The sequence below is a fragment of the Drosophila hydei genome, unplaced genomic scaffold, assembly GCF_003285905.1.
Source record: "Drosophila hydei strain 15085-1641.00,03,60 unplaced genomic scaffold, DhydRS2 tig00000149-arrow-pilon, whole genome shotgun sequence".
NCBI lineage: Eukaryota > Metazoa > Arthropoda > Insecta > Diptera > Drosophilidae > Drosophila > Drosophila hydei.
The window spans coordinates 2,975,006-2,999,182 of NW_022045678.1; the positions used below are offsets into that span (position 1 = coordinate 2,975,006).

Below are 24,177 nucleotides of genomic sequence, written 5' to 3' on the forward strand. Positions count from 1 at the left end.
ATTTTAAGCCTATTGGTATTTCATTAGTGTAGTGTTTTTGTTGTTTATTTTGTAAAAAAATCTTCGTAATTATTGCAATTCCACGAACAATAACAACCGCCATTTGCATTCGCCTTTAGTGGTAGCCATTTTTATTTTCCAGTCAGTGTTAACCTTATATTTGTATTCAAAATGTGCTAAAAATGCCCGCACATATATCTTAAGAATTTTCAAGTCAAAGAAACAAAATTAACATTGTCTTTTTTATGTATTTACAATTTTTGTTAAATTGAATGAAGTTTTACATTTTTAATTTGTGGTATTACATTTTGAAGAGTGAAGTTATTCAAAATTCAATATATACAAATATTTTTTTTTTTTTAATTTTATAAGTAAAAATAGCATTAGTTTTTAAATGCTTAGTAGCTAACGATTTAAAATATATTTGTTGATACGTTAGTATATAAAATTTAATTTTTAAATGAGTGATTTAACGTAGATATATATATATATATCGGCTTCCGATATTGGGAGAAATAAGTAATTCACAAGATACTGCATATTCTATTAAAAATTATATTATTTAAGTGAGGTGGCAGCCTTTTTTTGCGTAGTGTGGCAGCACTTTCCAATATTTTGATAGTGTGGCAGCATTAATAGTGAATATTCTCTGCAAAAGTGAGTAAAATAACTTTAATCGCATTTAAAACTGCGCTATATTTTCAGTTTATCTAAAAAAGTAAATATTACGATCAAATTAAGATTGACAAGTTCATTGAACGAACTAATGAATGCCAATAGATCTCCTCCCAAGTGTCTTTTTCGCATCAATATGTTACATAACAACTCACCAGTGAAAATTTTACTTACAGTTACCGTAACATTAACATGGCCAACACTCCAGCAACCTCCAGCAGCGCCGGACCCGTCCTGCGTGGTCTGCACAATGCGACCATCAAGCGCAATCTGGCCGTAGCGCTTGGACTAACTGCAATTATAACAGTTGCTTTTAAGATCATAGTCAACGACCCAAAGAAGGCTGCCTATGCTGAGTTCTACCAGTGCGTATTAAAATCAATAACAGTTGTGGGTGTCAGTTTAAGGCCGTGTTATTTTTTTGTTACAGGAAATATGACGCCAACAAGTCCTTCGAGCGCATGAAGGCCGCCGGTCGTTTCCAGTCGTGCTAAACAAATTCTAGGTCTAGCAGATATAGTATAAGACATGAAAATGTTGCTATGAAGTATGTTACTCTAATGTATTGAAACCCAAATAGATTTCAATTCATATGTGCGTCGTAGTGTTTTATTTTCTGGATTGAAAATCGTTTATTCACCTCTAGAAACTTATCAAAATAGTGCACAAAAAGAAAACAAACACAATAACTATTAGGCTGTACAACATTTTAAAATCTAATGGCAAAGTCTTTATAATCCAGTCGATTTAAATTGCTTTGATTTCGCAGCTCGCATCGCTCAATTTGGCAGCCTGGCGAACCCTCGCTAGACAGCCAAGTAATCCTAGATTCGAAATGGAAACATTAGTAAATCAGTAAGATTAGTAATGCATAGGCTACATACATTTTGTCCACCTCCACCTTGGCGCCCTGCATTTTGCCCACGATCGTCCCTTGTTTACTGTTTTTCACCCAACCTGTAATTCCTGCTTTGGTGCAACGATCGCGCGTGTCTTTTGTGAAATTCAAGCCTGTCGATTATACAAACATTGCCAGCTATAATTACTTTGTCTTTCGATTACTTTGTGGGCATTAAACAAAGCCAAGGACATCCAAATGCCGAGCTACGGTATAAGAGTTATTTTTAGCCCATGGCAATAGCGACTGGGCTACGTTTGGAAAGACGAACGCTTGTGCAGTTTTTACTAGATAGGAAATGGACACTCCACCTTGTACATGTCCATACACTTCGAACTCCAGTGTGACCAACTGTCGTATATCCGGAATTCCCATTTCGATGTGCTTGTTTGAATCGTCTCTTTGCGGTTATATAAAAAGATGGCTTTTCTTATAGGTTTAGGTCGACACGATTAACGCGCTGACTTTAACACATTTTAAGTTTGTTTGTTATTGATTGAGTTATAGCAATATTTTAATTTTAAACGTAATAAACACAAATCCTATATGCAGTTGCGTGTTTAATTTGATTTTCAGCAAACCGTCGACTATTTGAAACTGAAATGCCAAGTTTTTGCATTTTACGCCTTGCTGCAAATATCAATTGCTTTCTATTTTGCGCTTTCGATTTGCATTTGCGTATTTATTTTCGCTGCGCAGTTTACCCCGCTCGTCTTCTCCTTACTTACCTTTTATTTTCAGCAAAATTAGCCTGATCAATTTGTCTCTATTGCTCGATACGCTACTATGCTCGAAGACGACATTCAGTATTTAAAATTTAAACAGGAAAGGGAGCCGTCGTCGGGAATCACTGACTTGGAGATATCCAAATCTTTTTAAAAATACTTTCTGTTTTGTTTTGCATTTTAGAGTGGTTTATACACATATATATATATATATATATATATATATATATATATATATATATATATATATATATATATATATATATATATATATATATATATATATATATATATATTTATATTCAAAATGTTAATTGAAAATCTTTTAAATTTATTTTAAATAAGATGAACTTAAATTATTTTAATGCAAAAATATATATCAATTATTGCTATAATATCATATACTATATAAAAATAGTATACTGTTAATTTTAATTATTGAATTTAAAATTAATTTGTTTTTAATTGATAAAAATATTTTTAAAAGATTTTGTTAAACATATTTTAACACAAGTTGCTTCTAATGTGTCCATGTAGACCCTTATAAACGGTATACCTTGGCGAATTAAAATACCCTACTATATTTATACCTTTTGTGTAAATTAGCGATATTGTAAGGTTTCAGATAGATTCAAAGAAATTTCTTTGAAATTTAGATAAGCAAATATTTAATATATACTATAGAACTATAGCATATTGTGCATCTCAGGTCCTACACAAGTATTTTTTATTTATTTGCAATGAAACAGTTTTATAGAAAGCGAAGCTTAAGGTGAAATGCAAAATGTACAGAAGAAAATCTCGAAAAGAAAAGCTAATTCCTAACAATAATATAAAGATATAGATATATATATATATTTATATTTACATATATTAATTATTTTGTACAATTTTAAATAGACATTAGATTTAGATAAACTATTAATCCAGGCTTTAAGTATGCTTGCACTTCAACAACAAGCATCAACTAGCATTAAGTTTATGCATCTAAAATTAGTTTAACACCTATGTATATATGTAAAAGCTAATCCTTTTCTATATGATCTGGGCTGCGGGGGTGTGTGGTTTCTCAATCAGACTGTGCTGTGCTTCCTTGTCCTTCTCCAGATGTTTGCCAAGTGTCGCATGATCCGCTTTCAAGTAGTAGAGCGGCGAGTCCAAATGCAAATATTGCTCAGAGGCAACCTTTTTGCGGCGTTCGCGCAGAAAATGCAAGCGAACATAGTTGATGGGCAGGTGAACGGCATCGGCACCTGAGCCCTCGGCGTCAATGAATACACCGCGCACCAGAATCGAATTGGAGCACTTGAGTGCGGCCAGCAGTAGAAAAGGGACGATGTGCGTGATCCAGAAGCTCAATAGACGATCGTCTAGAAGAACAATATTGCATTGACCTCGAATGGAAATGCTGTGTATATATATTCACCTGGATACAGGTAAACATCGAGCAAGTTCCAAATGCCACGCCAAGCATTTACAGCGCCAAAAAATGTCATCAGATAGTAAATATCGCATATGATTATTTTCAATAGTCCACTAATTCGACGGCAAACGTAGCGCATCAGCGGTTGTATGACGAAGGTAACAAAGACCGTTAGGTAACCAATTAGCTGCATGCCAGGTTAGAGAGACAGGTGAGAGAATATTTAAGAGACGTAAAGCTTTGTGCTCACCAGAGATCCCCAGGCGGACTTTGCCTTATCTCGCGGGAAGAGAGTCAAATCAAAGATGCCCCAAACTCCGCGCCAAGCGATGACCACGAGGCTGCCAATGACAAACACCGAGAATAATGTGTCCAGGACGTACAGGCCGGGTTGATTGAAGCCCTAAATCAATCAAAATTCAAACATGCATGTCAATTAAACAAGTTAAGCTCTGTGGGCATACGTAAGCTACTCAAAATTATTAAACTTTGCTATGAATGAATGGCGACTGTCAATTGGGTCATTTTTCTATGCCTAGGACAGCCAATATGCGTTTATTGATGTTTCGCCTCTCTTCAAATGCGATTTTCTATTGATTCACCTAAGGGACTTGCAGTCGTCGTAGATATGTTCTTGGGAAAGCACCTGGCTTACGTGGCGTGGTTATCATATTATTTGGTATTCTGTGGAGCCGCTGCATTCTACTTTGATGTCCGCACGGGAAAGGTCATAAAGTCACACATCTTGTGCATTTATGGGAGACTATTTTCTTTAATTTTTCTGTGCACTATCTTCTTGGTGACCATAGTTTTTGCGCCAAATGTGCCGAGCTTGCCCACGCAATCGCAGCTGATGAATGCCTTAGTGATGTTCTATCCCGTCATCAGATTCCAGACATTATTCATCTGCATTTGCTGTGCTCAGTATTGGCAAGATAGGATATATAATATGATTCAGGTTCTGCTCAAGCTGGACCAGCGCATAGCCGTATCTAGCTATAGCGTCACACCGTCGGAGAAGTCATACCTGCAAGTATTATACTGCCTCAGAGTGTTGCTACTGGTACAACGAGCTTTGGCATCCGGCATACATACATTCACTGGAAACTCGGGGCCTTACAATTTTGTTGGCATGTTTGGAGCAAGGCTTATTATCGATGGACTATATTTTCTGGTGTTTAATATCATCTGGTATATGTGCTATACTTTCTTAAAGGTGCAACGTTACATAAGTCAACTGTATTCTGATCCAATGGCGATAGCTCGGAAGGGACAGAGCATTTTGGAAGCTCATCGGATGTATTATAAGCTGATTCACATGATTAACGAATTTTGCGAAGTTTTCAAATATCCATTGGGCTCCTTTTTGTTTCACCTTCTTTGTGTCACCTGCTTGCATGGATACTCATATTGTCGCCTGATGGTTGGACACCCCTTAGCAATAACCACGCCTGTCATTGAATGGCTTGTAACATTTCTAAGCGTCAGTTATTTAGTGGAGCTCTACATTTTGAGTCTCGTGACTAACATGGTTGGCAGACTTCACGCGGACACTTTTCATATTCTGCGATCGTTTTGCGGATCGGATTTGGAGCCTCTTGTGCAACGCAGTGTAAGCTCTTACACTTCAATCTTATTATATTATCCAAATTTTAGTATAATATATAATTTTAGAATGACTGGCTAGCCTTGCAGCTAGCATGGCATAACAAGCACATCAATATCTTTGGCGTACTAAACATCAACCCTCAATTGTTATTCTCCCTTGTGAGTGACATCATTCTTCACATGTAAAAGTCTAAGATCTATATCACTTTTGAACACTTTGAAAATGGGTATTCGGTTTATACTGGTTTTGTGAAACTGTTGTAACAGGCAGAATGTGGCGTGGCAGACCCCATATATATATATATATTTATGATCAGTTCGTCTGAATACTGTGATCTCGTAGGCCACAACAGATAGAGACTTGAAATTAAATATGTATGTAAATGCTTGAAACAGCGCAGTTTATCTTTTTTTCTGTAACTAAATCTATTTTTAAAAGATCAATAAAAATCGATCATTTGATATCGTTTTTGAATACCATAAATATTGATTATGTTAACATTCTAAAATGTAATATTATTAAATGAAGAAAAATATATAAAAATTGATTGTATTCGTCTGGCAAATCATTTGAAATAAATAAAGCTTATCGTTCGTCTGACTAACAATCGATAACATATATATTTATTCTATTACTGGTTTTTAATTTCTTTTTGAATTTCCTCGTTTTTAGCTTACTATAAAATATGAGGATCCATTTACTGATTACGATTGCTACCGAACGCTATTCAATTATTATAATTCCAACCCACAGAAACTGTCGATTGTACTTCATTTGAAATATATTTACTTGATGGTCCTTCTCATGATTCTTTTGCTCTTAATAAACTCTAGAGCACTTGTAGCAATTAACTAGTTCACCGAAAAGTTGTGATACAATGATAATTAGCTTCTATATCAATATACACAGCTCCGTAAACTATTATAACACCTATATCAGATTTTTTAAGCACATTTTTGGTGAGTATTTCCCAGAGAGTATTATATATAGATATAGATATAGATTTTATATCTACAGTCCCAGGGGCAGACATACAGACGAGCAGTTAAAACGGACGTAGATCAACACCAATGTACTCTTTTTGTTTCGTGGACGAGTATTAATACTTATTGCAAATATTAAATAAAGCTCAGATCTGTGCACAAAGTATCAGCTTAAGGAACCCTCTTTAAATGATATGATTCTGTAGTAATTGGAATAGAGTTTTGTACAAATCGAATTCACATTAAATATTTGCTCACTTTAATTGAGCTGAGTTGAAATTAATTAGAAATAAAATATTAGATTTACCGGTATTTTGAACATGGTGTCCACCTCAAAGTAATCACTCTTGTGATCCATGGTCACGGTGTAGGGCGCCGCTCCCAGGTTGCGCAGCGTGCGCGTGCCAACCAGGAAGAGCAGCGCCACGAGAGTAACCACGGAGATGATGGCCAGGGAATCGATGCTGGTTAACCAATCGCAGATCATCCAGGCACCGCGCCACATGTTCACGCAGACGACACCGAAGACGGCGGTGTAGAGACGCGAGATGGCATAGTAGGTCAGCCGTCGCTTGTCAGGATGTATGTGATCCTTGAAGAAGCTCTGCGTAATGGTGAAAATGAAGTGTCCCAGCCCACCGATGGCAAACGAGGCCAGCGCCGACAAGGGCAAGCTGCTGGGAAAGAGCAGCACGCCCATCAGCTCCCAGGTGCCGCGCCAATAGGCAATTACGCACGGCGCTACGACTAGGCAGGATAACAGCACATCCAACAGTTCCAGCAGCAGCTCGTGAAGGTTTCGTCGCGGCGTCTCAGCTGAATACTTTTGGCTGTGCACCGTGTGGCTGCAGGTGTGATGCATGTTTAAATGCGGATGGCCGTGCTGTTGTTGTAGCGGTGGATGCTGCGGCGGATGCAACTGTGTATGTGTATGCTGCTCTGGCCCCGGAGACTTGGTGCTGCCAATGATAATTGGCGTCGATGTTGCCGTTATGCATTTGTCCGTGGGCAGCATTTTGTGTTCCTGTTCCGTCATTTGTCGGCTTCCTCCAAGCTCTCTTGGTCGGCTAATTTACGTATCTCTGATCTGCTTTTGGGTTGTTCGACTTTCTCCTTGCTTAGATGCACTTGCGCTCTGGCCGCCTCTCAACTGTTCATCTGCGTTCGAATACTGTTTTTGCAGTGGCTTCGGCTTTGGCGATGTGCAAACGCTGACATTGTGTTGATTTGCCAGCTATAGTAGCTTAGTGGGCTCTTCCTCTTTCTCCTTATCGCTGCGCTGCACCGTTGCACTGATAATAATCCAGCACTGATAATTATTATACTAGTTAACTAACAGTCAGGCTGGCTGTTCGTCAATCGCTGTTCCCCAGTTGTCTATCTTGATTGTATAATCCGCATCAACCGTAGACAAACGCTCTGCTCGTCTGTCTGTCGATGTTTGTCGGCCTGCAAATGCAAATGCAAATTTTGATTTCAATTTACATACTTTATGGCAATAATTAAGTTAACACCGTGATTAGTTTGAAGTTTATTTAGATGTTTGCTAAAGTGTGCTCTGCATGCAATTTTATCAGGGCATTCATTAAATCCTTATCTTTAATACTGCAATCTATCTGTATCTTAACATCTCTTCAGTCCCATTAAAGCAACAATAATTAGCTAAACTTGAGATCATACTTGATAACGCTCAACTCTGTTCGACTCTCCCTTACTTTATACTCTATCTACATCTATCATCCTCTGCAAGATATAGCTCGTAATGCCTTATCAGCTGCTCTAGAGCTTCATTTGCAAGACCTTGCCCCTTTGCTTATGCCTCACAATATTAAATATATGTGTGCATATATACACATAGTTAGTATCTTGCAAACAGCTGTATCTATTTAGCTACTTATACCTGGAACCTCTTGAGAGAGGATATGTTTTAGTCAAAATTTATATATAGTTACTATTCCATATATCTTTCTGTGTGTCTCCTTTGTGGATTTCTTTAAGTTTTGCTCCCATCTTCTAGCATGCTCAGGTCAAATTTGTTTTAAAAGATCGATAACTTGTTACCTTAAAATCGATTAAAATCAGTATCTACATCAATAATTTTTGTAAAGTCAATTAATGCAATATGCATTCAACTTTTGGAAAAGTTCATCCTAAGTATGTATAGTATTATATAGAATATTGGAATATAGTATAAATACAGAATATAGTATTATGTTACTATATAGAATGTAGTATAATATAGAATATAGGATAAGTACAATCTTTGAAGTACCAGCCTGTCACAAGGCTTAAAGTATATTCTACTCATCCAAGGTGGCTAACTGCCTTTATGTTCTTAATATACTTAAAAAATCACAAGATCTGGAAACTGTATGCCCATAACTGAAATACAGATCGAGATATAGTATACTACAACCCAGTTGGTATATATTAAATATAGATCGATTTTTATTTAAGATATCGTCATTTAGTTAGCTCACTTTTATAAACAAAAACATTATTGAAATAAATGCCCAGTATTAAATCTGGGAATTTCACTAAATAGACCTTATTTAATACAGTTTAAATTAAATTAACAAATCGAAATGTTTCCTTTTTTGCCAAGTTAATAATATTTTTAAGTTAATAGTTAATAGATTATTAGAACTATCTCTTGCGTATATCAGCATTGCTCTGCCGACAGAGTGAGCTGATCATAGATTAACATAATAATATTTAGTCAATATATAGCGGACGTCAACTGAAACTAGTTCGAAACATTATGTAACTCTAACTATGAAATAACGTTTGGTCACGCCCAGCAGTGGGCTATACAAATTTAACTTTGTTCCTTATAGTGGTATATAAGAGTTTCTGTGCATGTATCTCTGCCTAAACGCTAAGAGTTAAAGTTTTCATATTCTACATTGGAGCTATCTAAAAGACGTAAGATTATCACATGAGATACATTCCTAAAATGTTTACCTTATTTTAGCTACAAGTGTGGTACTATGGCATGCCTCATACAGCTCAACAAACTGAACAACGGGCAACAAAAAGGATATTCAATGAAACCAATATACCCTTATTACTTTGTAAATGTATATAAAAATATTAAATATCTGATTAGATTTTCATATCTAGTCAGATTTTTATACATCTTGAGTTGATGAAAGCAACTGATTTTATTTTTAGGTTCTGCGAGTGTAATTCGATTGTTTATGACTCGGACTGACTTGAGTTTCCGCTTGGATCTTGGGCATAGGCATAATGCTCTCGAATAAAGGTGTTTTGTTTTTTTTGGGGGTCAACAAAACAGTGATGTGAATGCCCCTACAGTTCCAGTACGATATCGCTTCACTCAAGTACTTAATGGACTCAATTTAAGAAAAGCTTAATACTAAATTGACATAGACTGAGATTTGAACTGGCTGTCGTTAGAGTCGTGTCATGGAGGCCTTGCTGGGGCAGGTTGATTAACATTAAGGGCTAGAGGTGCCAAATTTAGTAACTGTGTTCCAATAGATGATGCTCATGATGATGTGCCACCGAAAGTAAATGAACTCTAGAGGCAAGCTGAGCTCTTGGGCTGTTGTTCATCATACCGAAAAAAGTATCTTCGTTTGTGTGCCTATATGTCTATGTATATATATATATACATATATGTTTGTTGCTCAAAATTAAACACACGACGCTCGTTCGCTCGGTGAGTGGCGCTAATTAGACAAACTTATAACACATGCATGAATTAAAATGATTTAAGTGGCGCAGGATGTTTCTGATTTGCTGCTTGGCAATGGTGGCGTATGCGCAATAATTAAAAATGGCATTGGCTACCTCTGGCTCTTGCTCTGGCTATGGCTGTGGCTCTGGCTTTGATTGTGGCTGTGGGTCTGCTTCTGGGGCTGTCTATTTGAAGGTCTATCAAATGCTAATGCTGAAATGGCATTGCGACATGGAAATAGAAACAACGTTTGCCTCTTTCGAGTTTGGGTCAAGCGCATTCGCATTCGCATTTATGTAAATCTGATGTGGTGAATTTTCGAAATAAATGGAAGTCCCGCTGTGCAGCTCATTAAGGTAGTCACTGCTCAGCAGGACTTCCTTATCATATTTGGGGTCGTTTTTGTTGTTGATTATACTGATGATAATTTAGATCAAATCAAGCATTGCACACACGCATTTCAAGATTAAATATAGATATATATAAAGACAGATACAGAGAGAGAGAGAGAGAGAGAGAGAGACAGCGAGACAGAGCAGAACTTGATAGATCCGAGACACACGTCTCTATCCCAGTTTACATTGTACTCCAATTACCTCAGCTAATTGAAAAGAAGCTTGGTGACAATGGAAACGTCTCGATGCTTTGCAAATTTTTGCATTGCTTATCAGATCAGTCTCCCGCCCCCAATCTCTCTGTCCAGCCTTAGCTAATTATATTTACCAACAAATACAAAAGTAGATCTCACACACACGTCTCTAATCGAGTATTTGCTTTGTTCAGCAGTTATACAAGTTGTTGGATTTTATGGCTTGCCTGTGAGATTCTTGTGCAAATAGTTCGAGATTTGCACAAGACTTAGATACTAGAGCAAACAGGCTATTGTGTGCTTCTATACTCTATTATGTGCTGTAAGAGCATTGGCGAATAATACACGTTAAAATATTAATATTGCACTATGATCCCAATTCGTGCGTCGGCACTTTAATGACTAAAGCAAATGCCTAGACCCCTTTTCAAATGCTATGCACGTGATAGTTCTGACCTGTTCAATAAGTCTTAATCAACTTATATAGTTGACCCATCGAAGTATCTTGGCTCTAACTATGTTTTTATTATACTAGCCAAATTCATTTCTTTAATCTTATAACATGCATAAGCAAGTATTATGCTCGCAGTCGAGCTGCTGCATATTATGCATATATAATTTCTATAATAAATATGTAAAAGTTGAACTACTTTGCAACAATCTGTAGTCAAACTGCTTAACTCTAGGAGCTGCTCTGTTGAAGAACTAAGTTTAATATAGTATTTGATTTGGCAATTTTAAGAGTTTTGATTATTTGAAGAACAACTACTTCAGCGCGTGGTATAGGTGACTTGCAAACATTTTCAAAGTTCAAAGATCTCTATGCATATTTATGAGTAACATCATCTTTGTTGCTGAGCCTGCTCTAGAATTTGTAGATATACTTTATTGCGTCGGTCTAGCCTGTTTTTGCCCGTAAAATACATATTAGTGAAACAAGTCTATACGGCATTTCCTATATTACATGTCCTATAAAGTTTCAACTCAGTCCATCAACTCTGATTCATTGAATATTTGTCTACCATTGTGAACTAGTTGTTTGCAGTGTTTCGACTTTTTATGTAAAATAACATTTTTTATTGATAAATGCAAACGAACGACGAATGAGTTAAATATTCAAAGATAAAAGTTGACACTTAGCCATCGTTCAAAACCTGTTTGCACTAGTTAATGCCGACGGCATGCAAATTATATAATACTTTGATAGTTAAATTCCAACCAGTGCTTGCTTGTTGCCTCTATAGAGCATGAATTGATCCTTGGTAATGAGCGGGCAGCTGATCAACTGGTATGCAAAGTAGTCAGTCCTACCTCACTTTGTGAAATGGATCGAGTTGATACTCTAATTCGATATTTTGACAATCAATAATTAGTCAATGAATAATCATTATGAACTTTTTAGCACTGAAGCTGACACTCAAGCGATGATTTGATCGTTTCACTGTCGTTATTCTGTATTGCTGTGGCTCCTGCCTTATATTAACTAATATTAACTAATCACTTTGCAAGCTAAATGAAAAGCGAGCTTAATCAGTTGGCCAGGACAAAGTGGTTGGCTTATAGTCTCTCATAGCTACACACTAGGCGACTACAGCTGAATTAAATGACATCTTCGGTAAGCTTTGCGATGCCAGAGCTGAAAAACAGTAATCTTATCAACTGGAAACGCTAAAGCACTCGTTCTTATCACACAATCAATTTACAATCCTGAATAAAGATAATGCGTGCAATCACATACAAACACAAGCAAACAAAACGAACAAAATACGAAAAAAAAAACACCAAAAACTAACGCATACTAATTTAAATATGTATGCATGTATGTATATATTAAACAACAACAACAGTAGTGCCAATTGTTTACCGTTTCAAATTAGCATTAGTTTTGCTGTGGTGGCGTCTCCGGCGACTGCAATGTGGGTGCGTGAGCGGCAAGTGCGAGTGTGTGTGAGAGAGAGAGAGAGTGAAATTGAGAGGAGCTTGGTCGAGTATTTTATTTTATTTTTTATTATTTTATATGTGCATACATATGTTACACATGTATATGTTTTATTATTTGCACTGGTTGCTGGACACGTGTAATTAATGAACTTTTGATTCGATTCAGTTTAACTTAAAAACTGATCCAAATGACGTTTGGTGCCATATTGAAATTGTCGCGAACCGGAAGTGAATTTTCCAACACTTGTCTAAGCGTCGGTTCCGATGTCGATTTCGATTCGGTTTCGATTTCGATTGACTTTCGATTAATGAGTCTGTTGTCGAAGGAGTTTGTTGTTCGAATGAACGAACGCGACATTAGGCGCTACTTTATGTATTATTGGAATGGCTTAGTAGCAAAGCACGTAAACACACACACAGGCACACACACAACTATACAAATACAAACACAAATACATGGGCGGGCTACAGAGAGTGAGAGAGAGAGAGAGAGAGAGAGAGGGAGAGAGAGATACAAACACACAGTGTCACAGCTGCAATCTAGTTTATTTGTGCGGTTATTTGAACTTCGAGATATATTTTTTTGAGCAACGCGAGCTTTTGACACTTGGACGCGACAGCATCCAGCACGGAGGTCACTTTCGTCAGTCGTCAATGGCAGCAAAAACAGAACTGCGTTTGTTCTGAGTTACGCTTTTGAACTGAGTTAGGGTCGTCAGACCGCGTATCGCGTACCCAGATTCGCACTCGTGTCCATTGCTCTACGGCCATAGCCGAGCTGCGAGCGAGCTTATCAAATCGTACTGCACATCATTTAAGTTCTTCTTCCTCTTCTATTTGTTTTTTTTTTTTCTTTTTTTTGGATAAAACCGATTTGCCGATCTCTGATCTCGGAGGTCGAGCTCGTGTCTGCGCTCAGCATAAAGTGTGATCATTGCTGATAACGGTCAACAAATTCAAATATCAGGTATTTGACTGATTCTTCAATAGTTTACGCGCCTACTTATTTAGGAAGATAGTGGGGATTGGAGTGACTGACAGGTAAAATACCCTGTGATTGTGGGGCTAACTAACTAGAATGTACAATTCAAAGCTAGCAGAACAGAACTTTCTGTTTTATAGAATATAGCTAAGATATTCTTTATAAATATACCAGATTTTCATAGAGCGAATACGTGCTTACGAAATTCAGATTTATATTGCTCCACTTCAGGTCTTTCAATTCAAGTTACTTGAGCAAGATCAACTTTATATCATATATGTTTAGTACTAGTATGGATCCGATGATATTTTTTAGTATATATCATAAACGAATAAGTCTAGAGGACTACTAAGGCATACTGTCTATAGCTGACCTGTCTTAATTAGTTCTTTAATAAACAGCTGGAAAACAACAAAGAAATTAGACTAGATTTTACATTCACAATTTTATGATAGCCCAATAAAAGACATTGTAAATACATAAAAAATGGAAAAAATTAAATAAATCTAATAAATACATATAACTAAAAATCATAAATCATTTCTTTACGAAAATACTTAATCACGCTGCAGACTGATTCTATGGAGCTGTACGTGATAATACTTCAATGTTGATTAGATTTTACTCATATAGTAAGGGTCTAGCATTGTAGAATATGCTGAATACAAAACAAGTTTTTCATATTTTGTTGTATCAGATTTCTTATTTTTAGCACAATATTATTCGACAATAACTGTGAGTTAATCGATAGTCAAATGTATCAGATATATGATTACCCTTACCATATGCTGCTTGTATCTACTGGCTGAAAATAGGCATTCACGAGTACATTATGTAGTTGAATGTGCGATATTCAATGCAAGATTACGTCTCTTGAGTGTCTTTTACAAATTACAATATTCAAATACAGTTCAACTGCGTAGAATAAAATCGACGTGTAACACGTTGTATTTATAATGAGGGGAAATAAAGATTGGCTTAGCTGAATAGGGAAATAAATGGTAGAAACTAATAGCAATAAGAATGCTTTAGTCGGGAGTGCCTAACTAGGAAATACCCTGAACTTTTCTCTGAACAGTGTTTTCAATCCTTTTTTAGGCTAATATATAAACAAAGCTGAATAGTCTATTTTAATTGATATTAAGAAAATTTTATATGATGCAAAAAACAATATTTTTCATCGTGAATAGGAATACATCTACTTTATGTGCAAAAGCATCATACCCGCTGCAATCCCCTGCAATGGGTATATAACAGTAGCTTAATAATTTGGAAGATAGAAATTCAATATCTGAAATCGCTGTTTAGTGTGGAATGCTTTATATATTTGCTGGGTAGTTAGATAGCTAAAGGGCTTTTAAGTTTTTCCTACAGTCGAACCGACTGATGGCTAGTGGCAAATGCGAATGGAAAAGTCGCACTTTGGAATCTCGATTGTGCACTTAGCACTTGTGCCAAACAGTGGAGCCAATAAAATTTTTTAAAATTATTCGCACTTTATGAGCTTAATAAACTTATTGACTTTATAAATATTCAATTTGCAAATAACTTGGGAAACTAGACCTGAAACAAACAGCTGCTGACCAACTTTCCCTCTGTAACAACTATCTACGTCTACTAATTTATGCCAGAATCTCATTAGTTAAAGATAACAAAAAAGTTTTATTGAGATTTGATCGTTACGATTGTACAAATATTAAATTCAGTCAGTCTAGCTTAATGTAAAAAGTAAATTGTAATTCAAAGAAACGTTCCCACCGCTGTCATTCACAATTTCATTAATATATTATGAATAATAAGATATACTGCGTATATATACTCCATATATACTCCATACTCCGTAATCCGTAAACATATATATTCCGATTAATGTAGCTAATTACACAAGGCAGCAAAATTGAGAAAAATAAGAGAGGGAGAGATGATGAGAGAGACTGAGACAGAGAACAGGCGAGCGAGTAAGAAAAATACAATGAGAGAGAAAGAAAGATATATATGTTCAGAGAGAAAGAAAGAGGGAGATAGAGACAGAGATAGAGAGGGAGCTATGGAAGACACAAAGGTACGGAAAATGAAGACGTAGTAACGAAACAGAGAGAGACAAAGAGATGCAGGTGTCAAATAAAGATATATATATGTGTATGTATGTATAAATTATATGTTTTCCAGTCCTGTGGTGACTGAAAGTTAGGTTGAGAGGCGACTGTGCCTCTTATTGCTGGCCTCGGGCTCAGACAATGAAATAAGCCATTTAACGAGCAAATGACGGAGTGAATATTTATTTAAGCGGTTTACTGGAAGAACGCTTTTTAACCCTGCTTTTAATTGTTCTTTTTTGAATAATCGAAACAGTTAATTTTATTGGTTTTTCTTATTATATTCACTATTTTTAGTTTTACTTATATGACACCAATTTTTAGCATGTCCTATCAGTACGAGTTAAAACACGAGACTGATCTATATTTTTACAAATCATAGCCTCACCGGCGTAAGTAGAGTTGCCCTTGCCAGGGCTGTTCCTTAACTTGTCTAGCACCCGATAATAAGTGTTGAATAATACCTTACATTAAGTGTTATAAGCTAACTAAGTGTTATAAGTTAACTACCCCCCCCTCAAGTGTAAGGTCGTCCTCGACCGACCCAATTCCAGCGACGACTCCTCGCAAGTGCTTCGCGGACTTCTTTGCGTCGATGATCCACCAAAGAGTGAAGCCAATGCAGATTAAAGCACAGCATATGGCTCCTCTTTCGGAGTGCCGTACAACGACACATCATCAAAGTGCACCATTTCGGTTCCTTGGTCGCATATTAGCAGCGGTGACCAGCGAGTCGGTGCAGGTGTTCTCGAATGAAATCCGCAAGTCGTTCTCATTCACATTCAATACGGAGCAGTATGAGCAGCGTACTGATTCTTCGCTATCGCCGTTCAGCAGGCGCTTACTAAGCTTGCTCTTGCGCCTACGTATGTGGCGTCTGTTGAAGCTGTTGGTGCACGACGTGGACGTGGGCCTTGGCATCGGATGATGCATACCAAAGTTGTGCAGCTGCAGCGACTTGAGTGTGGCTGGCGCCGTCGATGACTGGCCGTGCACGTGCCCGTGATGGCCGTGATGACTGTGTCCCACCACTCCAGCGATGCTATGAGCCGTTACTGGACGAGTGATGTGTGTAGTCTGTCGGCGCGCTCAGCTGGCGATTGAATTCGGCCTTGCGGCGCGTCAAGTCCGTCAGGCAGTATTTGTTCAGATGGCCGTTGCTGGAGACAGGGCTCTTGGGCGATGATGCCAGATGCTGCGTATAGGCCGAAGGAGTTGCTGCTCACGCTTAGCTTATTGCCGGCGTTGTGCAGCAGATTGTTACAGTTCTTGCCGCTGATCTTGGCCGACTTTTGCCCGTCGTCGGTATCGTGTTGCTGCTGCTGCTAGCCGCCCTGTACTCCTTGTCGTCGCTCTCGCTGCGCACCGATGCTCGATACGCAGGAAATGTCTTCGTCTTGCTCTTCAGAGAGCCGTTCAGCAGTAGCTGCTGTTGCCGTGCGGCAACTGCCGACAATGCCGGCAGCTGCAGTTGACGTGACGCCGCTGCCGATGAGGATGAGGATGAGCCGGCAGCCGTGGCAGGTGTCGACAGAGATGGGCAGCGGTTGGAGCAACCTGTGGCTGTGAAACTTCTTGAATTAATGCAGTTGGCGGTGTTTTGGGGATTTCTTGACTTGGTTCTAGTATGGATGAAGAGTCGCTTGGCTCTGCCGCCGCGAAGAGTTCGTTAGTTGTTGCTGGCTGATGAGCTTCTACTGTTGGTGGTGGTGCCGTGAACAAGGGGGTTTCCTCAACGATTCCGCTTGTAGATTTGCATGCTGTGGTTCTGGCTTAGCATCCAACTATGGGGCGAATAGAGCTGTTGCTGGTTCTTGTGGACGACAGGATAAATCGTAATTTTTCTGCAGGCTTTTTTAATTTTTGGGAATTTGGTTATAAAATGTATAGTGTTGATGGATTCCTCTAGCCAAATTGATTTTAAATCTGAGGAGTCCAAAATGTTTGGGCTAACAATGAGCCTTCGCGAGAGTAATAGCAAGCATTAAACTTTGCAACTCCATCGTCCGCATTCTGTTTCTGGACAGTGTTTCAGTGTTTCAAATAAATAAATCAATAAAATCAATTTGTGAGTTTTGGCTATCCCGAGAACTCCACTGACAGCAAATGTTAACTGGTTAAGTTGGTCTTGAACCTCAGTGTTTACTTCTATCCGTCTACTGTTGGCATTCATTAGTCGCATTTCAGTGGACCTAGTCTGCTCTAAATCACCAGCATCGGGTGTACCCGCCACCAAAATGTTTTATAAAAACTATGCCAAGTGGCTAAAGGTAAATAGAAAACTATATCTAACTTATTCGAAATTGCCTAGCGGCTTAAAAAAAAGGTGTAATAAAAAAAAACAAGGGAGTCATCTTAGGTTGTCCTTGTGGACCACCCTTCCTTTAATGAGGACCTCGGTCCCCAGGTCTGCTTCCACGGCCTTCTCGACACATAAAGGTGTGAGTTTGTTTCCGAGCCGTCGGTTGGACTTGACCAAAACCTTGTCACCAACATCGAAGACTCTATTCTGCCGCTTTGCGTTCTCCCTAGCTCTGAGCGTCGTCTGAGCGTTTCTGATCTTTTCTTCTATCTTCTCTTGTGGCTCATCAGAGTGCGCCTGAACCACATCAACTGGTCTCTGGTCGATGACCGAATGGATCGACTTATTGTATTCGGTTGTGGCCAGTAAAATGACTTCTACGGTGTCATTTATGCCTTTGTCGATCTTTAGGCATCTGGCTAGCTCTAACAGAGTGCTGTGAAAGCGCTCAACCTGTCCATTCGATATGCTATGCAATGGTGGTGCATTTGAAATGCTGACCCCATAGTTGTTTGTGAGCATAGTCATGATGGTCTCTGAATTCAATGACGGTTCATTGTCACAGTAAATGGATCTGGCTTTTGGAAAAAAATTCATAAGTTGCATTACGGCTGGCTTCAGATCCACAATGGTTCTTGAAGCGACCGGTTGGACGATAGCAAACTTAGAGAACTTGTCGATGCAAGTGAGAAAGTATTTCTTGTCAGTGGAGAAAATGTCTATGTGTAACATCTCTCCTACATGTGAGGGGATCGGTGTCTCTCCAAGCTCTTGTTTTTTGGGGTGTCTATCATACTTAGCCCTAGCACATGTTTTGCAGTTTTGTACTATTTCCTTGGCAATTTTTGCCATCCGTGGAAAGTAGTACTCCGAGAGTACCTGCTTAACATTTTCCTGTGCAGACCTATGGGCCCTATTATGCTCGACTGTGAGGATTTCCCTTCCTTCTCCAACCGCAAATATGTCCACTACGCGATTTTTGCAATGCCAGAACTTTGTGGCTGGGTATCTTCGCACCAATGCATCTTGTATCATTGCAAGCGTGTGTAAATTACAGTGGAGAGCATTTACGCATTTGGGTGAGACTACATCTTCGAGCTCGTCTAGCAGCGATTCGACGCATGTATAGCTGATCAAGTAGCGTTTCTTATTTCCAAAAAGAATAAAACTTCGTTTTAAGGGGAAACGCGCCTCTTCTAGCACTATCTGGTTTTGAAAACAGTTCAAGGGTTTGTCTGTCGTCTCAATGGTGTTGGTGAGAGATACCTCACTGTGGATCGTTGCAGCGCAGGACTCAATTTCTTGCTCATTTATAGCGTTGAGCTGCTGTCTTGACAAGGCATCCGCAACCAGATTGTCCTTGCCAGGTTTATAGAAGATACGTGCATTAGACTCGTCAATGCGCGCTTTCCACCTTTTGATTTTCGCATTTGGATTAGATTCCGAAACTGCGAAGGTCAAGGGTTGATGGTCAGTGAAGATATTAATGTCTTTCACCCCATACAAATAGTGCCTTAATTTGGCAAGTGACCATACAATGGCCAATAACTCTCTCTCATTGGTTGCATAGTTAACCTCACTGTCCTTCAATGTTCTTGAAATCATTGTTATAGGACGACCCTCTTGAGACAAAACTGCACCTATGCCGTGAGCCGAAGCATCGGTCGTTAGATCGAATGGCTTCTTAAAATCGGGGTACCTGAGCATTACATTCTCGGATGACAAAATATCGCGCAACTTCTGAAATGCCCTCTGCTGCACTTCAGAGAATTGAACCTTTATATTTCTGGACCTATGCTTACTGACTGTTCCATTTTCACCCTTCAGGATATTCGAGATGGGTCTTGCTATTGCGGCGAAGTCCCTAATGAAACATCTGTAATAACTTGCGAGGCCTAGAAATGATCTAACCTCGAACAGCGTTTTTGGTTCTGGATACTCCTGTATTGCCCTAACCTTTTCAGGATCCGTCGTGGTGCCAGTGCTGGTGACTACGAAACCAAGAAAGTTCACGCTTTTCTTAAAAAAACGTGACTTTTCGACGGAGACCCTCATGTTTGCTTCGTGTAAGCTTTTTAGGACCCAATCCACGTGTTTAATGTGGGATTCCTCATCTTCTGAAAAGATGATTACGTCATCGACATAAACATAGCAAAATTTGCCAATCTGCTCTCGCAGTATGTCGTCGATGGTTCTTTGAAAGATGCTTGCTGCATTCTTTAATCCAAAGGGGAGTCTTTTGAACTCGTATTTCCCCCCGTTCACAGAGAAAGAGGTTTTTTCACGGTCGCGTTCAGCGAGTATGATCTGGTGATAACCAGACTTGAGGTCTAATGTTGAAAAGAATTTGGCTCTCCCCAAATTCCCCAATATCATTGATATATTTGGCATAGGGTATTTGTCCGGCACGGTTTTTTCGTTAAGTTTACGAAAGTCCATTACCAACCTCATTTTCCTATTGCCCGCTTCATCAGTGCCCTTCTTGTCTACTACCCATATTGGGTTATTGTAGGGAGAGACGGACTTTTGAATTATATCATTCTTTAGTAGATCTTTGATTTCTTTATTAACGAAATCAGCCGCTCCCATTGGATATGGGTAAAGCTTGGCATAGATCGGTTGCTCGTCTGTAGTCCTAATGGTAGCCACGACTGATGTGTTATACGGCAACGCCTCGTCTGGGTCTGCAAAGGCCTTTTGTCTGGTCTTCAGCATTTTCAAAAAAGAACTTCTAACTAATGGGGATGCGTCTGCACAGTCTACATTTGTGAAATTTACATTTTTGCATTTGTGGAAGGTGATTGGTTCGACCTCCGTGCCCCACTTAAGTTGTCCTGAAGCTAAACAAAGCGAAGCAGATGCCTGCTTTAGCAGGTCAAGGCCTATAATCCCATCAAAGGTTGATAAGTCCGGCAGAATAAAAAAAGTTGCTTTTAACCCAAACATTGAAACAAAGCATTTGTGTGTAATTTGTGTCTCGCCGTGAATGGAGTGAATTTTGAAGGGGGACTCTACCGAGCGGACGCCTTTCAACCCTTTATGTGGCCGAATGAAATTCTTGGCCGCGCCCGTGTCTATGAGGAATTGCATGTGAGTCCCTCCTACTCTTCGTCTGATGACGGGTAGAAGGGATTTACTCCTAAAAAATTAAGGGCATCAGAGTTATAACTAGTAACGTCATTGATTTGTGCCGCTGCGCTGGAGGCAGCATCAGCACACACCTCTGCCCCCTGTCCCGCGCCTTGCGTGACGTGATTCAACCTTTGCTGCTTTCTCAGACCGCCTGTGCGGTCAGATGCGGGGTGCTTCTTGTTCGCGTAAGCAAGGGCCTGAGTGGGCTGCATTACCCTTGAAAAGGAAGGATCGACCTCCATGGGCACTGGTGCGCCATTATTGTTGTGCTGCCTGGTGCTTCGTGGGTCAGTCCGAAATGGGGCCCTGTTTTGCTTGCTAAAGTGCGGATTCTTTGTACCGCTAGCTTGTCTTTCGGCTTGATGCGAATACCTCTCATATTGGTGACCCTGCGCTTTTGCATGCGGCTTGCGCTCTTTGTCTTCAAGACTTTTTGCAAAATTAGCCGCGAATGAGTACCTTTCGTGATTCGACTCGACCTCTTGCGCGAGAGCTAGCGCTGAAGGCAGATCTCTGGGCTTTGCTGCAAAGAGCACATCTGTTAGACTGCGCTTGAGACCCGATATGAACACACGCAACGCATCGTCGCGGAATTTTTCACATAGGCCCTTTGCTAAAGCCGGCTCATATGACATATTAACTTTGTTTGTGAGAAGAGCGAGTTTCTTCTCTACTTCATCATAATATTGAAGCAGGGACAGGCCACCTTGCCTCAAGGTACTTAATTCTTGTTCAATGACATGAATTGGTCTCTTATCACTGTATGTGAAATCTAGGCGATTTATTATCGCATCAAAATTCAGCACAGTACCAAATGAGGCTAGCACCGCGTCTGCGGGGCCCCTAATCTTGCTTCTTATGATGATGACGGCCTGATAATGACGAGAACTGCCATTATACGGTCTGAAGATCTCGTAAGTGGCTAATGCTGCCTGCCTCCAAGATACATACGATTCCTGTACCCCTGCAAACTCAGGTAAGCATTTGACGGCATCTAGTGGCTCGTCACAGTGAATATCGTTCCTAATTCCTATAGCAGCATACGCTACTACTTGTGGGGCGGCAACGTTTGCTACCGCTATTTGTTCAGCTAACTCATTAATTCGTTGAGTTAATACATGTTCCCTCTGCTGGTTTACAGCGGCCTGTTCGGCTAAAGCTTTGCTAGTAGCCGTCCTTATTATTTCCGTAAGCTGATCTGCATCCATTCTACCTGATGGTGGGGGAACTACACAGTCGGAATCTGAGTCGCTAGACTGCCTGCGAGGGTTTCTATATTGGTTGAACCGAGACATGCGCAGGTCAGTGGTCGCGAAAAATAAAACGGGCCGTCAGAAGATGGGTCGAATTACGTCACAGCTCTGAACTACGAGAACTGCATGCACAACTTCAGACACACAGAAAGTAACACAATGTAATTTTATTGACGATCTGAATGATCAATTGCTGCCACTAAAATTCCCAAAGTAGTCACTCTCACTTGGTTCTGATCATTAATTTTTTTTTTTTTTTTTTTTTTACATGCAATTGCAATATAAAATACTCGCTAGTCCTAGGTATTTTTTTATAAAATAAATTTTAACACTTTTTGTGTTTGAAGAAAAATTTTGGCTAGAGTATCCACTTACAAGATTCAACTAACACAAAACAAAAAAAAAAATCCCTTTATAAGATCTGTCAATTGCAGCTCCCGCGCTGCTGTCTTAATTGTTGTTGGTTGTGGAGTCCGACCACTAGTTGGGCGCCAATTATATGATTTCCAGTCCTGTGGTGACTGAAAGTTAGGTTGAGAGGCGACTGTGCCTCTTATTGCTGGCCTCGGGCTCAGACAATGAAATAAGCCATTTAACGAGCAAATGACGGAGTGAATATTTATTTAAGCGGTTTACTGGAAGAACGCTTTTTAACCCTGCTTTTAATTGTTCTTTTTTGAATAATCGAAACAGTTAATTTTATTGGTTTTTCTTATTATATTCACTATTTTTAGTTTTACTTATATGACACCAATTTTTAGCATGTCCTATCAGTACGAGTTAAAACACGAGACTGATCTATATTTTTACAAATCATAGCCTCACCGGCGTAAGTAGAGTTGCCCTTGCCAGGGCTGTTCCTTAACTTGTCTAGCACCCGATAATAAGTGTTGAATAATACCTTACATTAAGTGTTATAAGCTAACTAAGTGTTATAAGTTAACTTATATATATAACTTAACCCTTTAAAATATTTATGGGTATGAGTAAATTGTATGCTAGTCTTCTAAGTATGTTAGCCTTCTAATTAAATTAAATGATCAATATTTCTGAAGTAGTATTACTCTCAGTGTAGAAGTTTCAAATTCTCAGAGATTCAAAAAAAAATGATTTGTACCCTATTATGAGTGCCCCGGCAGCCTGATCTATTTTGCACTGAGCAATTTAGTTCTCATGCCAAAATCCGTAAAAAGCTTGAATCCGATTATTATTAACCAAATTTCATACAAGTGTGTTGGCCTGTGTCCAATTGGCAATCAATCTCGCTTTACTTACCCGTGTCTGGGCCCAAAGTTGATCTAAATATAGCCTCTTAACGACAAATCAAATGTGTGCCATTATATCTTATCATTATCATTCTCACCAATACACCTTTGGCCTATTAGAGACTAGACACAGTGGACAGGTATTAAAAATGCGTCTGGCTTCGCATAACTGACCTAGCATAAGATTATTTAATTAAACTCATTTTTATTAATGGCTTGTCGCTTGTTAACAGAGAAAAACATCAACAAAATATTCAAATTCCGCGTGACACACATCTTTTGTTTCTTTCGGGCATTTTTGATGCAATTACTTATGCAAACGAAATTTTGTTTTGTATTAAAATTACCGCAAACTCTTAAGTCAAACGTTGGTATTTGTTTTGATTTTGAACTAATAAATCAGTGAATGTGGAACACGAATATTTACATAGTACAACAGTCCGGCGATCCGAGTTCTCATCAACTAACAGAGTTAGTCAAATACTTCCTGAGCCAATCGAAAGTGTCAGCTGGGAGGCTTATCAGCATTGATAAGGGGCAAATATTCAATATTACTTTAGCGATCATAATATTCCGCTACTCTACTTTGAGGCACAGAGAA

General features: G+C 38.9%; 3 protein-coding genes across 6 annotated transcripts; 1 reads left to right on the forward strand and 2 right to left on the reverse strand.

Moving 5' to 3' along the window:
- Positions 1 to 558: 558 nt before the first annotated feature.
- On the forward strand, positions 559 to 1,273 carry LOC111603932 (cytochrome c oxidase subunit 6C-1). 2 transcript variants are annotated; one of them, XM_023321758.1, is made up of 3 exons: positions 559 to 657; positions 852 to 1,040; positions 1,106 to 1,273. In XM_023321758.1, exons 2-3 carry the CDS (start codon positions 868 to 870, stop codon positions 1,167 to 1,169), a joined length of 237 nt encoding a protein of 78 aa, XP_023177526.1. In that variant the 5' UTR covers positions 559 to 657; positions 852 to 867; the 3' UTR covers positions 1,170 to 1,273. The 2 variants fall into 2 exon arrangements, with proteins under 2 accessions (XP_023177526.1, XP_023177527.1); XM_023321759.1 differs by having other exon boundaries at positions 645 to 718.
- A 94-nt stretch (positions 1,274 to 1,367) lies between these two features.
- On the reverse strand, positions 1,368 to 2,206 carry LOC111603930 (acylphosphatase-2). The gene is made up of 3 exons (XM_023321757.2): positions 1,885 to 2,206; positions 1,560 to 1,686; positions 1,368 to 1,499 (listed from the first exon to the last, which is right to left on the reverse strand). The coding sequence occupies exons 1-3, from the start codon at positions 1,946 to 1,948 to the stop codon at positions 1,385 to 1,387; spliced, it is 306 nt and encodes a 101-aa protein (XP_023177525.1). The 5' UTR covers positions 1,949 to 2,206; the 3' UTR covers positions 1,368 to 1,384.
- A 1,100-nt stretch (positions 2,207 to 3,306) lies between these two features.
- Positions 3,307 to 24,019, reverse strand: LOC111603970. 3 transcript variants are annotated; one of them, XM_023321810.2, is made up of 6 exons: positions 13,066 to 13,297; positions 12,470 to 12,514; positions 6,621 to 7,762; positions 3,972 to 4,124; positions 3,725 to 3,908; positions 3,307 to 3,668 (listed from the first exon to the last, which is right to left on the reverse strand). In XM_023321810.2, exons 3-6 carry the CDS (start codon positions 7,347 to 7,349, stop codon positions 3,334 to 3,336), a joined length of 1,401 nt encoding a protein of 466 aa, XP_023177578.1. In that variant the 5' UTR covers positions 7,350 to 7,762; positions 12,470 to 12,514; positions 13,066 to 13,297; the 3' UTR covers positions 3,307 to 3,333. The 3 variants fall into 3 exon arrangements, with proteins under 3 accessions (XP_023177578.1, XP_023177580.1, XP_030079124.1); XM_023321812.2 differs by lacking the exons at positions 12,470 to 12,514; positions 13,066 to 13,297 and adding an exon at positions 24,004 to 24,019; XM_030223264.1 differs by lacking the exon at positions 13,066 to 13,297 and having other exon boundaries at positions 12,470 to 12,605.
- Between the last annotated feature and the right edge of the window lie 158 nt (positions 24,020 to 24,177).

Coding starts and splice junctions, on each gene's coding strand:
- LOC111603932 (XM_023321758.1), top strand. CDS start 868: ATGGCCAACACTCCAGCAACCTCCAGCAGCGCCGGACCCGTCCTGCGT. Junction 1,041..1,105: donor GCCTATGCTGAGTTCTACCA/GTGCGTATTAAA, acceptor TTTTTGTTACAG/GAAATATGACGCCAACAAGT.
- LOC111603930 (XM_023321757.2), bottom strand. CDS start 1,948: ATGGGAATTCCGGATATACGACAGTTGGTCACACTGGAGTTCGAAGTG. Junction 1,687..1,884: donor AGTGTATGGACATGTACAAG/GTGGAGTGTCCA, acceptor TATAATCGACAG/GCTTGAATTTCACAAAAGAC. Junction 1,500..1,559: donor AAGGTGGAGGTGGACAAAAT/GTATGTAGCCTA, acceptor TTTCGAATCTAG/GATTACTTGGCTGTCTAGCG.
- LOC111603970 (XM_023321812.2), bottom strand. CDS start 7,349: ATGACGGAACAGGAACACAAAATGCTGCCCACGGACAAATGCATAACG. Junction 3,909..3,971: donor AGTCCGCCTGGGGATCTCTG/GTGAGCACAAAG, acceptor CCTGGCATGCAG/CTAATTGGTTACCTAACGGT. Junction 3,669..3,724: donor CGATGTTTACCTGTATCCAG/GTGAATATATAT, acceptor TTGTTCTTCTAG/ACGATCGTCTATTGAGCTTC.